The sequence below is a fragment of the Candida jiufengensis genome (assembly GCF_024610255.1).
Source record: "Candida jiufengensis strain CBS 10846 chromosome Unknown scaffold6, whole genome shotgun sequence".
Taxonomy (NCBI): Eukaryota; Fungi; Ascomycota; class Pichiomycetes; order Serinales; family Debaryomycetaceae; genus Lodderomyces; species Lodderomyces jiufengensis.
Genome location: NW_026261557.1, coordinates 386,093 through 402,979, shown reverse-complemented (window position 1 = coordinate 402,979; position 16,887 = coordinate 386,093). Strand labels below are relative to the sequence as shown.

Sequence of the window (16,887 nt, the reverse complement as noted above, 5' to 3'; positions counted from 1 at the left end):
CGGGTTGAAATTAACATTTACGAATAAACAAATAAAGATTTTTTACTCCATTTTTATTATACTAATGCAATTTTTATAATTTTGTAAAGTAGATTATATTTTATTATAATAGAACAGAAATACTATAATTTTATTAATCAAGATTATTATTTCTTTTATTTTTTAATATTAGTTAAAAGTATATGAAGATTGCAAACAAAAGAGATGATCAAATTTAAATTAATAAACTTTTGAAAGATTAAAAGTTATTATAAATCCAATAAGTTTGATAAATGAAGAATATTGCTTTAGGGTATATCAAATTAAGTAAATTGAAAAGTTGAATGAATAAAAAAGTAAATCTAGATAAACCTGCATACAGATAGGATATAAGTTTATTACAATTTATTTAACTCCAAAAGGGAATTTAAATAAATACTCTATAACAATTTGTACATATACATATATGTATATGTAATATGTAATATGTAATACAAATTAATATTTTTATTTTTCCTTCGTTATTATTCTCATAACGCAAGTTGAATAATTCTTTATTCACTCACATTTTTAAAATTTTGAATTTGATTAAAAAATGAACAATTAAAAAAAATAAAAAAAATAAAAAAATAAAAAAAATAAAAAACTTTAAACTTTAAACTTTAAAAAAATAAATTAAAAAACACAAAACCAAAAAAATAATAAATTTTCAAAAATTCAATTTTGAGTTAAAGAATAAATAAATTAGCATATCCTCAATTGATCACAACTTTTTTTTATTTCAATTTTGTAATTTAGAAGTTAATTCAATTTGATTTATCATTTGTTGTTTATCGTTTAACGTCTTTATTTAATTGAATATTCATTGAGTTGTTTATTTTTAGAAACATTAAGTATATTTTTTTATTATTTTATAATAATTTTGAAACTTATATCAATTTTGTACTTTATTTATTTGAATTGAGATATCCGTCAAATTGTTTTTATAAATACAAATTCAAAAGTTCAGTTTTTTAAATTTACTCATCTATTTATTTTTATAATATTCATATATCAAATACCAATTTATATGTTTAATCATTAACTTGAATCATTATATAAATCAAAAGGTAATAATAATAATCAATATTTATATTTTTTTCCAAAGTGGTATATTTGAGAATATAATTTGAAAAGCATTTATGTTTACAACGACTGCTACAACTATTACTGATTCATCTTTAAATTTATACCTGGATTCATTTTTCAATCGCTTCAATATGCCAGATTCAAATGATCATGATCAACAATACAGTGGTAGTAATAGTAATAGTCAAAATAATAACAATGATATAAATAATAACTTAAATAGCGGTATACAATCATTTGATGAAAATTTCAATGCGACAACAAATTTGAATTACAATAGTAACAACTTAAATGAAGATAATGCAGCTATTGCTTATTATAACCAATATTCAATTGACAATTCAAACTCAAATCAAACAAATAGTTCAAGTAATTATAATTATACTTCTACATCAAATGATTTTAATGATAACACAAGAAATGTGGACGAATTAAATTCGAATGAATTATTAAATAACTTACCCTTGAATAATAATTTAAATAATTTCAATCATCAATCCATAAATGTTAATTTAGGTGCATCACCGATTGATGAAATGAACTTAACTAATTCAGAATTTTCAAAATTAAATAACATAAATATACCGAATCAATTACAACAATATCAATCTAATTCAAATTACAATAATCCACAACAGTCGTATACTTCTTCATCTTCATTATACTCAGTTCATCAACAACCAAATGAATTCAATTATTCTAATTCAAATATAATGGATTCAAACAATTTATATATAAATGATCAGCTTGAATCTCCAGCAACTGCCTTATATCAACAACAACAACAACAACATTTCCAATTATCACAGCAACAATTATCATCTTCTTCAACTTTTAATAATTCATTATATGATAATTCAAATTATTATCAACAATTGAATAATAATTTGACTACTACAATTTCTTCACCCTCAACTTACAGTCAAAACACAATGCCTCAATCTATATTTTTTGATAATCCCAACCCCCTAATTTTTAATAATGACAACAATCAAATAATAAATCAACCTCCAAGTTCTATAGATCCATTAAGTTCAATAGATGACAATCAAATTGAAGAGCAGTTACTGTATAATAATAACAATATACCCAAAAAGAGACAAAATTCTATACAAAAAATTAAAAAATCAAATTCACCAAAGACCAAATCGAAATCAACAACTAAAAGACCAACTCCAAATCCATTAAAAGATTCTTCTAAACCAAATTCAAACTCGTCTACGTTTTCCTCGTCATCAGATGTTAACCCACCAAGTACAAAAAACTCTACATCTTCCTCAAATTCCAAAAAACATGTACAATCATCTTCAAACATCAAAAATAGGTATAGAGTAATAAGAGGAGTTTCAGCGGGTGGATCGTCAACAAGACCACCAAAAGAAGCCATGAACAATAGCGACTCAATATATTTACCAGTGGAATTAAATTTAATAGGAGCATCAAAAGAAGACATATGTTATCCCAAATGGTCAAAACTGGAAAAATTAGATCGTAGAAGAATTGTTAGAATTGAAAGGTTACAACAAGGTTCAAAATTAATTGTTAATTTTTCAATTATTGGTAATGCAAATGAAAATCCAATAACATTACCAAGTTCTCCAAATATTGATGTTATTGAAGTTAGTTGTTTGGAATGTGAAGTTGATACATCAAGATATAACAAGAACAAAAATAAAAACGATAATTCTACAGAAGATAATGAATATGATTCTTTTTCATCAGATGAAGAAAATATAACAAATTCACCAACAACGATTAAAAATGAATATGAAAAATTAAATATAAATAATCCAAATAACAACAATGGAAATAACTATCAATATTATATAACATCAGTTGAAGTAGTTGAAATAGTTGAATTATTAATTGGTACTGAATTTAAACAACCTTCTGAAAAAAGAAGAGAAAGAGGTAGAATTAGATCTAATTTAGTTCCATTTTGGTGTAAAAAATCTATAAGTTCAAGAATGAATGAATTTTCAACTCCAAATGATCAACCTTCAATTACTTTATCATCACCTCCGGCTTCTACAAGTGGATCTACATCTGGATCAATATCTTCAAATTCAAATTCAAAACTATCTACTTCATCATTATTATCAACGAATTCATTACTTTCAGCACCAACAAGTAATCAATCATCAATCTCATCCGCTTCATCATCATCAAATCAACCACCAATTACATCATTGTCATCAATATCTTCAAATTCTTCATCATTACCAAATATTTCAAAAAATCAAGAATATAGAATGGAATTAGCTAAAAGAATAATGGCTTATGAAATTAGGAAACCAAGAGGTTTTGACAAAGAAGTTCGTATATTAAAATGGGAAAAATTAATTCCTGCTTTAAAAAGAGCTTTACATTCTTATTATACAGAAATTCCTCAAACTGATTCTCATTTATTTTAAATAACTCGGCTTAAGAAATTTATATTTTTTGATTTTTTGTATTATTGGTTTTGTATTCATTTTCTGGTATTTTTTGGTATTTTTAGACAATATGGTTTTAAATTTATGGTTAAGTAAAATTTAAATTTTACAATTTACAATTTTTAATTCTTCTTAATTTTATTAGATTTTTATAAATATATAATTTATAATATTACATGTTACTTTATTACTTAAATTTTTACTTGATGTAGTTAATGGTCTTACTACTTTACTATTTCAGAACTGTTATTTTAAGTTGAAATTTTGCCTCAACCGAATTTTAAAGTTTTGAAACTCGTTAAAACTTTCAAATCAATCAAATATTGATATTAATAATTAATGCATATACTTTGAAAGAATAAGTTAACGTAAACGCATAAAATAAATAGGTATCTAATGGGAGATGACCAGATGAATACGATATGAGTTATAAACCTATTAATCAATCCCCACAAGATTTAAATCTTATAGTTTAATTAGTATTTTTCAAAAGAGAAATTTTAAACTTTTTAATGTCTTAAGATCTAGGTGTAGTTATTAATTATAGTAATTAAGTTATTATTTAATATTGATAATATTTAAACCGTAATATTACTCTTAAATTTTAAAATGTTTTATAAAGTAAATTTTTAGATTAAATAGGACCATTTTTAAAAATTAGATTAAATTAAGACAGGGGTTTCAATTTGGAGTAATCTATAAAAAAAATTAAACAAACTTATTTTCCTTATTATACTTGAAAAGGTAGATTTAGTTTTGCTTTTCTACTCCTTAAAAATTATTATCGACTTAAAACAAAGAAGCTAAAAGAAAAAAAAAACAAGAAGAAGAAGAAGATAAGGTACTTCCTTAAACAGTATTAGTAAGCCTTTAAAGGCTTACTAAATTTATTAAAAGGAAGTTAAAATTGAATAATGCTTCAATGCTCTTACATTTAAAGTTTTATATTGCAGAAAAACCGTTTTAATAATGATTTGCAATATATAACTTTAAATTCAGCAATTGAAAAGTACGCAAAAAATTTTGACTTATTATTACTATGGTGCATAGTCTGTCTAGATTCTGTATTTGTCTTGGACTATTTAACTTACAATCGACTTTAATTACGTATTTTGTTAAGACTTATCACTGGAATAAGTTCGATTGGTGGTCATGCTTAAAAAAGGTTCAAATGAATTCAATTTATTTATTTATAAGATTCGTTCAAGATTTTTATATTCATAATATTACTTTGTACATTTAACAAAATTAACTTTTTATTGTTACAAATTAAAATATCTATTATTCTTAATAACAATTCTTAAATTTTATATAGCAATAAAAAATTCGAGATCTCGTAACTTAACTTTAAAAAACTTTTCATCAATAAGAGATGAAGATTTGACATCATACAATCAATCAATGATCTAATCTCAAAATATAGATCAATTGTATTACATCATTAATAGATCCTCCATAAGTTTTAATCCTCTTCACTTACTTTAAACCTTCTGTGATCTCAAATATAATACCGTTTTATTTAAGATATTGATGTATTAAATATTAAATATTTGCTGGTTGGTTGATTATGTTTAATTTCTTAAATTCTTATTAACAGAATGAAAAACTTTTTTTTTGCGAGTAGAAGTGGAGGGATTTATGTGAGTTGAGTTAGTAATTGTTTAATAAATTATACAGATACTATGAAATTAATCCTTTTTACATTTAAGTACTTTATTTTGTAAGTCTTATTCAAAAAGTTTTTATTTAAATTCGAGAATCGTATTTGTGTTTAAACTTCATATAAGTTATGTCAAGTTAGAGTTATTTGGGTATGTATATAATAAAAGGAAGTATCTCGATAGTATTACGATTGACTTCTTAGTTTCTTTAATTATGAATCTAAAAATCTAATTTACTCCACATATCAAGCCTATATCTAAGTTACAAAATTTGGTATGATAGTAAGAAATACTCGAAATACTATTATCTAAAATGAAAACAACCAATACAGGAAAAAACGAAATGAAAATATTTATTATTATTATTATTATTTATTACTACTTTATTATTATAATTGATTATATTTAACGTACTGCTAATTTATCACCATCCTATCCTACGTATTAAAAAAGAAAAAAACCTTTGTTGCTCCTAAACCTCTTTCATTTATTCTGAAATAAAAGTAACTTCAGTATACCCAATTCCCTTTTCTTTTGAATTCTTTTGGTTTTCTAAAAGGCTAATCTCAAATTCATTTGAGTATTGATAAATATAAGGTTTTGCACCAGCAACTCCACTAACAATATTTTTAACAAATTGTGGAATTTCAGCCATAACATCAACTCTTTCAATTAAATTTTGTAAAGGTCCAGAAACTATAGCTAAATCATTTTTAGTGACTGGATCAATATATTTGAATTCAATTGATTTTGGAACTGGCCAACCAACTGAATCATGTTTTGAATCAATATGTATAACATCATTATTTATTGTTGCATATAAAATTTTATCATTTTCAATTATAATTCCAATATTTATTTTTGTTGTATTATAAGATTTTGGTGTAGTAAATTCCATTTGTATAGCTGAATAATTACTACTTTGAAAATTTAAAAAATTCCATGATTTAGCAGCATGATGAGGTTTCATACCTTGTAAAGCCATAACAAACATTGTTAAACCATTTAAAATTTTAATTTCTCCATATTTTTTTGTAATAATTTTACCATTTATATTACAACGAGGCCAAAATACATGTCTCATTGAACCCCAAGGTTGATTTATATCATCTCCATATAATGTCATACCATCTTCTCCAAATATTATACCATCAGTATTTCTTTCCATTTCAAATTCAACTATACTTTCTTTATTTACAAAAGATTTTAAAATATATTTCTTGTTGTCAATTAATTCTAATTTTAAATTATCAGCATAAAAATTTGATCCTTCAATTTTAAAATTTTCTAATTTTGTTGATGTCCATATATTTATAGTTGGATCAGATATATTATATAATCTAAAAGTAAATTGAGCAGTTGTATGAACTCCCATAACATTTGAATGTATAATTTGTGCAAATCCAACATTTTTTGTTGCTAAATCAGTGAAATAAAAAGTTTGAGTTTCAACATTTGTATAATTTGGTGATAACCATTCAAAATCTTTTGCAGTAGTAATTCTATGATAATTTGATGTATCTTTGTTATTAATTCTTGTTGTAATTGGATGAATTGCATCTGGTCCATATTCTGGTTCAGCAGTTCCTGCAACTGCTGATATACCACCTTGAATCCATTTAAACATTTTTTGATATTTGTAGTAGTAGACTAATTAATTGTTTGTAGTTAAAACTGTTGAAATTTAAATTTAAAGTATTATATTTATCAAATATGTGTTAATTAAAGTAGGCTAATAAATCCAAAATATATTATTTTAATAAATATAAAACTTTATAAGAAATTATTGTGATGTTTTTATATAATTTAATAAATATTAAATATTGAAAGAGGAAAAAAATATATATAGATAATGAATTGTAAATTGTTAGTCGTGTCAAATTTACAATTAAATAAATTAAAGGTCATTGATAGTCATTTTGATTAATAGTCAATATTTAAGCTAAGACACTCCAATTGCTTGAAATGTCATTTACAATACTTATTGTCTCATCAAATTGAAGTGAATTTCATGAACTACTTAAACTAATAAACTAACGATTTTTTGCAAAATTGAGTTAAAATATTCAGAAGATAATATGCTTTTATCGATAGTATTGAAAAAGGCTGAATTAATATAATTAGAGAATAATTAACATAGAAGTACATCATTAAAATTGTCACAGGAATAATTAAACTTGAATTATATAGGAGTAATTAAAAATAGCAAACTTATTGTCTTAAAAGGTCTTACGTATTTATTATTTTTTTTTTTTTTTTTGCTTACTTCGAGACTTTAATTTTGTGTTAATTTATTTTTGATATGTTTTAGATTTGTTGCAAAATTTATGAAATATTTTAAGTATCAACAGTTTTGGACAACAAACACAATTTAATAAAGAACATGTTTCTAGAGTATAATGTTACTAATTAATTTTTTTGAAAAAAATTCTGAATTAATCAATTTATATATATTTAGTTTTATAAATTTATATGGTGTGTAAAAAAAATGCAAAAAATTTTAGTAATTCATTAATTTATTTCTTTTGTTGTTAAATCTTCTATTATCATATCTATCATTATTATACTTACTTTCATTATATTTATCATCAAAATTATCTTCAAACTTGTCTTGATCTCTATCATTATGGAAATGTTGATTTGAACGCTTAATGGATGTTGATGGTGGAGGAGGTGGAGGAGGAATATAATGATCGGTTCTACGATCTCTTTTATCTCTTGCTCTATCTCTAATATCCTCTGAAGGTCTTGAAGGACCAGTAGGTCTGGCTTTTGGACCAGTTGGACGTTTAATTGTTGATGTATTAGTTGATGATTTTGGTGATGTATTAGTTGATGTATTAGTTGATGATTTTGGTGAGGTAGTTGTAGATATTGTAGATGTAGTTGTGGATGGTTTTGGTGATGAAATAGTTCTGCTTGGACGAGCTGGTAGTGAATTTGATGATTTAAGAGTTTCATTTTGTTTCGAACGATCTTGTTGTGGGTTTTTAGGTAATTCAGAAAGTTTGATTGTGTTGGATTCTTCCAAGGGTTTGGAGCTCGATATAGATTTTGAAAAAATCGATTCTTGTTTTGGTGATGTTGTAGGAATTTTCTTTGGATCTTTCAGTTGATATTCTAGACTTGAAGCTTCTTTTGAATTATTTTGAGCTGGTCGAACTGATAATGATGGTAATGATGATTGGCTCGGAATAGTTTTAACTGGGTTAGACACTATTTTAGACAGTTCTTTAATAGGTGAGACTGAACCTTTTCTTGAATTTGATGGAGTATTGTTACCACTAATATATGATTTAAATGACATGAATTTTGGAGATTGTACTGTTGAATCATTCTTGGTAATTTTTTTGGTATCAGTATCAGTCAGTAATTTTTGGATATTTTTTGAAGTGTTTTTGAGTTTAGTTGAATCATCATCTTTTTTCCCTTTTTTAATTTTATTGTCAATAATTGATTCAGAATTAGTATTTGATGTAGGTTCAATTATATTACTGGAAGTATTATGCACATAAAATTTCTGTTTACTAGGTTTTGTATTAGTTGTTGGCGGAGAACTAATTTCATTAGATTCAATGATCTCGTCATTTATTTTTGAATTTGACTCCTCATTAATTATATTATCATTTCTAGTTTTGTACTTAAATTTCCTAGGTAAAGATATTGTAACAGGCATAATCATTTCGTCTTCACATGATGATGGCGGAGATGTATAAGTTATCGATTTACTTCTTTTATGACCAATAGAATATTCTTCATCGGAAATGTTCAGCAATATTGACGAGTTATTTGAATTGGTTGATGAAGTTGAAACGTTTGATAATCTTCTTCTTTTTAAATTTTCTTGAATCTCACTGAAAGTCTCAGAAAGTGCTGAGGAAGCAGATGATGGAATTACTGTTGATGATGAAGTATTTGGTTCATGTTTTGAAGTCTCCAATGTTTGTGATTTTATTTTTACTGCGACATCTTTATTTATTGCAATGGTAAGTTTATCCTTAGACTCACTGGTTTTCATTGGTGATGCAAGACGTTTTGGTAACTCTGGTTTTGTAATTTTTAATGGTGAATTAGATCTTGCTGGTAAAGAAAGTTTTTGACTCTTTGTAGGTGATTGATTTATCGTCGATGGTTCTTTTCTTATTTTTTCCTGGGTATTATCATTATGGTCAGATCTACTGACTGATTTTTTAGATGATGATGATGATGAAGCTGATTTTTCGGAAATGGACGGAGAAATTGTGGCTGATCTATTCAATTTTGTAGAATTCTGCGATAATTCAGATGATGAAATAGGTAGCTTACTTTCCTCTTGCTTCGTTGGACTTATAAATTGTGATGAATGCTTCATTAAAGGAGTACTCGATGGAGTATTTATGGGTGTAGATACATTAGATACTGAAGGACTAGTTCGTTCACTTCCAGAATCACTGACAATTTTCTTTTTCAGTTTACTATTTTTACTTATTAAGAATCCTCCACCAAGTTTTGAGACTTTACCTTCATTATGAGAAATATCTGATGAATTTTGAACTTGAGTGATCTTATTTCTTAAAGGATGAGTCTTTGAATATCCTAGTCTGGTTAATGCATTGTTGATATTTTTTATAATTGAATTTCTTTCATAATCATCATATTTTTCCCAATTTAAAGGAATTATATCTTTATATGATTTATCTTTTAAAATATATTTATCTTGATCTTCATTTGTTTCAATATACGGAAATTTATCATTTTGAATAAATGAATCATTTTTGTTATAAATTTGACAATATTTCAGTAGCCAATCTTCAATTTGTTTGTATTCTAATAAAATAATTATATTTTTTAAGGATATTGGACCTAATGCAACTAAATATAATAATTTTTTCAATATTTGAGATTCTAATTCATTTTCTTCTATTTTAAATGGATTTGTTTTAAATTTCAGTGAATATATTGATAATGTATCACTTAATGATGGTATTGGGGTAATTGATTTTTCTTTTTTATGATTATTTGGTGGATTTACAGGTGAAAAAGATGGTGTTGAATTTTGAGAAGAAAATGGAGTTATTATTGGACTTGGATTTACTGAAGGATTATTTGAATTAAATTTAGGACTTGAAAATGATTTGGGACTCGACGATAAATATGGCGATGAAATTTGAGATTTAGAATTTTTTAATTGATTTATTCTTTTTGAATCCGTTATAACCGTTAATTTGGTTAATACTCTACCATTATAATTAAAATTTGATTTATTTGATTTAGTAGTATTCAATGAATAAATATCAACATTTAAATTTTCAGGTACTTTTAAACATGGAAATTGTAATTCTTCTGAAACTTTTATGAACTTTAATTGTTAGTATAATTAGATCATAATTGAATTGTAAACTGTCTCAAAGATAAAAAAGATTTACATACATATTTACCATCTTTAACTATTAATCTGACAGTAGTAAAACCAGTTTGTTTATTAAATTCTTTAATTTGTTGAATTATATCATTATTTAATTTTAATTGAACTGCAATTGAGGAAATTTTAGTAGTACTATTGTTATTATTATTATTTAGACTAATTGATGGACTTAAAGTAGATATTTTAATATTAGACATATAAAGTAATTAAAGTAGATTGCTTTTGATTTTGAATTTGAATTTGATATATAATATGAATCCAGTTGAATGTTATAAGTTGAATAATAAATTTGTAATTCTAATTTTGTTTATATGATTTAATATAATAATTATTAATTTCGGAACTTGAAAATTCTTAAAAAATTAAAATTAAAAATGATTAGTTTATTGATATTAATTGATATTAATAAAGATATGTTAAAAATGGTATTATTATTAAATGAATATATATAAAATGGTTGTAAATCAAACAAATATAATTGTAATGTGTGTGAATTGTTAATAAATTTGGTTGTAAAAAAATAAATGATTAGTGATATTACTATTAAATATTATTATTATTACTATAGTATTATAATACAATAATAATTGAAATTTTTTAAAGAGGAATAAATTTAAATTAAATTTAAAAAAAGTATGATTTTGTGTATAATAATTAAAATTAAATTATTTTAGTTTATTTATTCAATAATAGTAACAAATTTAATCCATTTATCAAGGTAATGAATTCAGATCTATGAGAAGTATATCTTAATAGGATTACAATTATTAAAACCATTGAAAGATATCAATCAAAATAATAAAAAATTATTTAATAATAATAATTTTTAATTATCAACCTAACTAATTAATTATTATGATAATAATATTATTATGAAAAAAAACCTGTATATTATTAATTTTTATATAATTTATTTATTTATTTATTTATTATATTATATTATATTATATTATATTAACCCTTTCATTAAAGAGTAACAACGATCAAAATGTTAATAATTGTAGAGTAAATACACAAGTGTTTAGAATTATTGGTAATTATATTATGTTATAACATTTAGATTTAGATTTAAATTTGAATTTAAAAATCCGTATTTGAAATTATAAAGAAACAAATGATATATTTAATTAATTGACTACTGTCAAATTTAAAATTAGAGTCTACTTATCTTCTTCTATTTTTATCTATAAAATGATATATAATATATTATATCAATATGTTTGACGAAATTGTATTATGATTCTTATTAATATTATTTTTATTAATGATATTCATATGGCTATAACCTAAGCTTTTGATTAATATATGTTTCTATTTGTGAGGAGGGTATTTGATAATTTAAATCAAAATAAATTAAAAAATATTTAAATTACGAAAAGTAACAAATTTTACACAAAATTGAGTAGATAAATTAAAAATCAATTATTACATAATATATTATGTAATATAGAATAAATTTTAAATTTTTCCATAAAATAGCCTTAAACTAAATCTCAACTATTTATCATTAATAATACTTACATGTAATATCTTGAGATCTTCAATACAAAACTTCTTGAAAAGATCCACAAAAACTTATTTTTTTACCAAAACATCAAACTAATATTGATCATTAATTTGCCTTTTTCTTTTTCTAATGTTGAAAAATAGGCAAAAATTTTCAAACACTTTTTCAAGAAAAATAATAGAAAATCAGATTAAAAAATTAATTAAAAATATAATAGAGTACAAAATATTAAATTATAATAAACTTATTTTTTTTTTCTCTTTCTGTATGATATCGAGAAATGACTTTAATTAAATAGAATACTAATCATTTTTGTTATTGTAGATCTTATCATTTGTTCAGCTAGTCTAGTCCTATCCTAGTAATGATTTTGCATCAAACTAATATTAATGTTTTGTAAAGACTCTACTTTAAACTTTTATTGTCTGAAAATGTCTGACATTTCTTATTTTCTTTTAATTAATTTGTGCAACTTCCTCTTTAATCAAATTATTAACTTCTCCACTTTTTTAAATTAAGATTTGTATCTTTCAAAGGTTAATTCATTGTTATGTCGTAAGTTGACAATATATTGGGTTTAATTTGATCAATTAACAATTTGTAAGAGATTTCGATTTTATTATCTATTTCTTTCATTCATTTGGTACAACATTATATATAGATACATTAAATTAATAATTAAATATACTTTTATAATATAAACTTCTACTACCTAAAAGATCCCAATCTTTTTGATTTATCCACATTTCATTAACAACTTTTAATCTTGAATATACTGATCCACCTTTCCATGTAAGCATTGAAGGATCAAATTCTCTTGGTGTTGGTAAAATATTTATTGGTATATGATTACCTTCATCTGATAATTTATCATAATAAATTAAATCTAAATTTAATTCTGTTTGTGAATCTATTGAATCTATTATTTCTTGTGATAATTCAATTTCTTCTTCATTGGTGTTGTTATTGTTGGTAGTCGATTCTGTGGGTGGTTGTTCTTCACCATTCGCTATTGCTTCTTCTTTTGCTGCAGCTTTAGCTTCTTTTGCTTCTTTTATTGCTTCATCTAATAATTGCTGTTTTTGTAAAGTGTTTTTTTTAACTTCACTTGTTAAATGTTCAATAATTGTATCAAATGAAGTTGATGATAAAAATTTAGGTCTCCATATATTTATTCTATCAGCTAATATTAAATCATAACCATTAATTTTAGCTAAACCTCCACCAACTATTAAAATATTATCATAAAATTTTTTCATTTTACTTAAATCATTTGATAAACTTGCATTTGTAATTGATTCAACTATTGCTTTTTCTAATGGAGTTTTATTTAAATTTAAATCATTATTAAATTTTTCTGATTTTTTTATATTTTCTTCATTTTCTTCATCATTATCATTATCAATTAATCTTAATAATAAATTTTTTTCATCTAAATCACAATAATTTAAATTTGTTTTTAATTTTTCTTGACTTTTCAGTTTTGGATTACTTGATTTACCATTATATTGATCTAATGCCTTGGGGAATAAATGATTTAATGTTAAATTAGAAGGTTTTGTTGAACTAAAAATTGCTGGATTTGAAGATTTATTCTTCTTGGGAGATTTGGGGAATTGAAATAATTCTGGAAAAAATAATCCCATTGGAGCTAACATAACTTCATCAAATATTTTAAATTCAAATTTTTCAGTTTGTGAAAATGGATTTCTCTTGTAAAAATTATATAATTGTACTGCAATATCTGCATCTTGGAAAGTTATAAAATTTTCTTTTAAATTTTTAGCCAATTCCCAATCATATGAATTTAATAAATTTATATCTTTGTAAGGAAACCAATTTTCTAAAATTAATTTTACAAAAGTTTCAGTTATATTATCACCTCCATACCTTAATAAAATTCTTGAATCATTTATAATCATACCTTCATCAACACAACTTATTTTAGTGGTTTGTGCTCCAACATCAACTATACAAGCTGTAGAAGCACCTGCTCCAAAAGTTGCAGCTACTGCTTCTTGTAATATACCAACTTTTCCAAATCCAACAAATCTCAACAATAAATCACACCAAGTTTCAACATAAGTTTTATCATATAAATCAGGTATAATTAACATTACTTTTAAATCTGCTAAATTTTCTATTTCTAATTTTTGTAATGAATCTTTAATTATATTAGTTAAATCTCCCAAAATTTCTTGTCTTGATTTATAATCTTTTGAATATTCATTAAAATTAGAATTTATCATTGGATACCTCAAATTCCAACCATCTTCTAAATTTAATTTTAAAGCATCTTCACCTGCATAAAATTTCTTTGATGAATCAGGTTTTATCCATTCTTTTTTATTTGGATCATTGTGATCTGGAATTTTTTCAGATTCTTGTTTTTTGTTGTAATTGGCAACTGTTTCCCTTGAGTTGGGTATAATTCTTCTTTTATAAAATCTCATTCTTGCTCTAAAATCTTTTGACACTTTGGCTCTTTGTTCATCAAATTCTTCATCTATAATTATCTTATCGTGTTCTTCATCAACATGTCTATCTGGGGTTATTACAGTTTGTTTAGGTTTTTGATTTCTCACTGCTATAACATTTGGTATAATTTTCGGTACTGCATCAGTTGCTCTTCCAATTCTAATATATGAAGAACCAGGTTGTAATACAATAACATCTTCTCCAATTTTAGCTTTTTCTTGTCTCACTTCTTCGGTTTCATTTTCCGCTTCTTCATCATCATCATCTTCATCATCAACTTCTGTTTTCTTTTTCATTTCATTTTCAATATTATTTAAATCAAAATTATCAAAATTTTTAATTTCTTCTAAATTTTTTTTCAAATCTTCTTCATTACCTCCATTCTGTTTTAATTTCTTTAATTTTGCTGCTAAATCTCTTTCAAATCTCCAATTCCTTATAAAACTTACTTGTTCATCTTTTTTTAAATATTCTGTATAATAATTTTTTTGATTAATTAATGGTACCGGTTTAATACTTGATAATCCAAATCCATTTTCTTGTTCATATCTACTTACTCCTGAGTTTTTTAAATTTTGAGCTAATACAGCAGCTGCTTTTTGTCTATTTTCTCTTCGACGTTTTAATTGTTCTGCACTTGTCTTTTTAGGTGGATTATTTGTACTTGCTGAAGTAGTTGATGTGCTTGAAATTGGAGCAGGTGTATTTTCTGCAGTTGTATTTGCTGAATTTGGTTTATGCTTCTTGGTTGATGGTTCCTCATCTTCTTGTTTTATTCCATTTTCTTGTTGTTTTTGTTGTTGTAGTGGTTCTTCTGGAGGATCAGAATTCATATTATAATCAGCTTGTGAAGAAGGTAATGGAGTTGGTGGATCTGTACCTAAATAAGGTGGTGATGTCGGAGGATGAATCGCGTCCAGCATTAATTGATTGATTGTGAATTGATTAGTTGAATCTTGTATAGATAACCTTTTTGAGTGTTATATTTTTTTTCAACTCGTTTGTTTTAATATTTTATTCATTACACAGACTCTCTTTGATTTAGTTTTGCACCTATTTTATTTTTTTTCACTTTTGTTTTGAATTTGTTACAACCAAATTAGTAAACTATAACATACTGATAGTCGTAAATTATTTTAAGACTTCGTAAGCTATTTTAGTTCTGAATGACAAGCGAGTAAGCTCAGCTATGTCCAAAATAGAAGAACTTCGCAACTTTTGATCGTCAGTTAAATTTATAGTGTCATAATTTGTCAACATCTAAGTATAGTATTTTGATTTTTTTGAATGCTACCAAGCCCTCGTTGGTGTTGCAAGAATCAAAATTTGGAGAACTCAATTTACAAATTGAATGAAGTTGGTAGAATTTTTTATTTACAACTATCAGTTACTTTGCAAATGTCTTTTAAAACTGAGAAAAGATTCAAATTATCTTTTGATTGGTTGTAAAGCTAGGTGTCGAGATTCAGTGAATCAGACTTTGTACTCCCGACTTTTAAATGAAATATCTCTCTACATGTTTTAATGGCCCTTCCATTTGGATTAAAGAGCTTTGCACACAACACGTTTGACTTTCTGAACTTAATATTGAAACAAAAGCTCAAAAATTGAGGCTAATTTTTGATTAAATTGTGTTTTTTACTTTTCTCATGAGACTTTTAGGGACATTTTTTCAAAAATTTAGAATTAAGTTTGAAATAGCAAATACTACTTGGTATGAGTGATTGCAATCTCAAATCTTTCATGAACAACACTTGTTCATGTTGCGAGTTCTCGATTTTTGGCTATTGTGAAATTACTTGAGTTAAACAAATGTCCGTTTTTTGTTTCAGAACATGCTACCAAAATATTTGTTATTTTTTTACATACAAAGCATAAATAAAGGAAATTGACCTTACTTTTTGTAATGCTGTCGAAATTGCTTTGGCTTAAATATCCTTTTTATCTGCTTAAAATATCACTATACTTCATTGAGATTCATTGTCTCGCAGCAAATATACAGAGATTTTTTCATAGGTATCTCAAAATTCAGAATACACACCAAGGCACGTGTAGTGTAAAATTACAGTATAAGTTCATAAATTTCACAATTATATCTATTTTGATCTTGTTTGTAAATCTTTTTGAATCTCTATTTTTTGAAGCTTCTATTGCAAAAGTCATATAGCTGAACAACATATCAAAAAAAGTTGAGTCCAGAGACGCATAACTGATTACCTCTAGCTTAAATAGAATTGGCAAGAAAAAATGACGACTAATTCAACCTAAAAGCATCTCTTAAGTCGCTCATATGAA

General features: G+C 24.5%; 4 protein-coding genes across 4 annotated transcripts; 1 reads left to right on the top strand and 3 right to left on the bottom strand. All coding sequences in view use genetic code 12, as the record gives it.

The window, feature by feature from the left end:
* Positions 1 to 1,160: 1,160 nt before the first annotated feature.
* KGF54_001261 (uncharacterized protein) lies at positions 1,161 to 3,521 on the top strand (the record flags this gene model as incomplete). Its single annotated transcript, XM_051761611.1, has 1 exon — positions 1,161 to 3,521. The coding sequence occupies one exon, from the start codon at positions 1,161 to 1,163 to the stop codon at positions 3,519 to 3,521; it is 2,361 nt and encodes a 786-aa protein (XP_051621657.1).
* Positions 3,522 to 5,690: 2,169 nt separating this feature from the next.
* On the bottom strand, positions 5,691 to 6,830 carry SVF1 (Svf1p; the record flags this gene model as incomplete). The annotated part of the gene is made up of 1 exon (XM_051761610.1): positions 5,691 to 6,830. One exon carries the CDS (start codon positions 6,828 to 6,830, stop codon positions 5,691 to 5,693), a length of 1,140 nt encoding a protein of 379 aa, XP_051621656.1.
* An 873-nt stretch (positions 6,831 to 7,703) lies between these two features.
* Positions 7,704 to 10,804, bottom strand: KGF54_001259 (uncharacterized protein; the record flags this gene model as incomplete). The annotated part of the gene is made up of 2 exons (XM_051761608.1): positions 7,704 to 10,541; positions 10,613 to 10,804. 2 exons carry the CDS (start codon positions 10,802 to 10,804, stop codon positions 7,704 to 7,706), a joined length of 3,030 nt encoding a protein of 1,009 aa, XP_051621655.1.
* A 1,981-nt stretch (positions 10,805 to 12,785) lies between these two features.
* Positions 12,786 to 15,515, bottom strand: ARP8 (Arp8p; the record flags this gene model as incomplete). The annotated part of the gene is made up of 1 exon (XM_051761607.1): positions 12,786 to 15,515. One exon carries the CDS (start codon positions 15,513 to 15,515, stop codon positions 12,786 to 12,788), a length of 2,730 nt encoding a protein of 909 aa, XP_051621654.1.
* Positions 15,516 to 16,887: the final 1,372 nt, after the last annotated feature.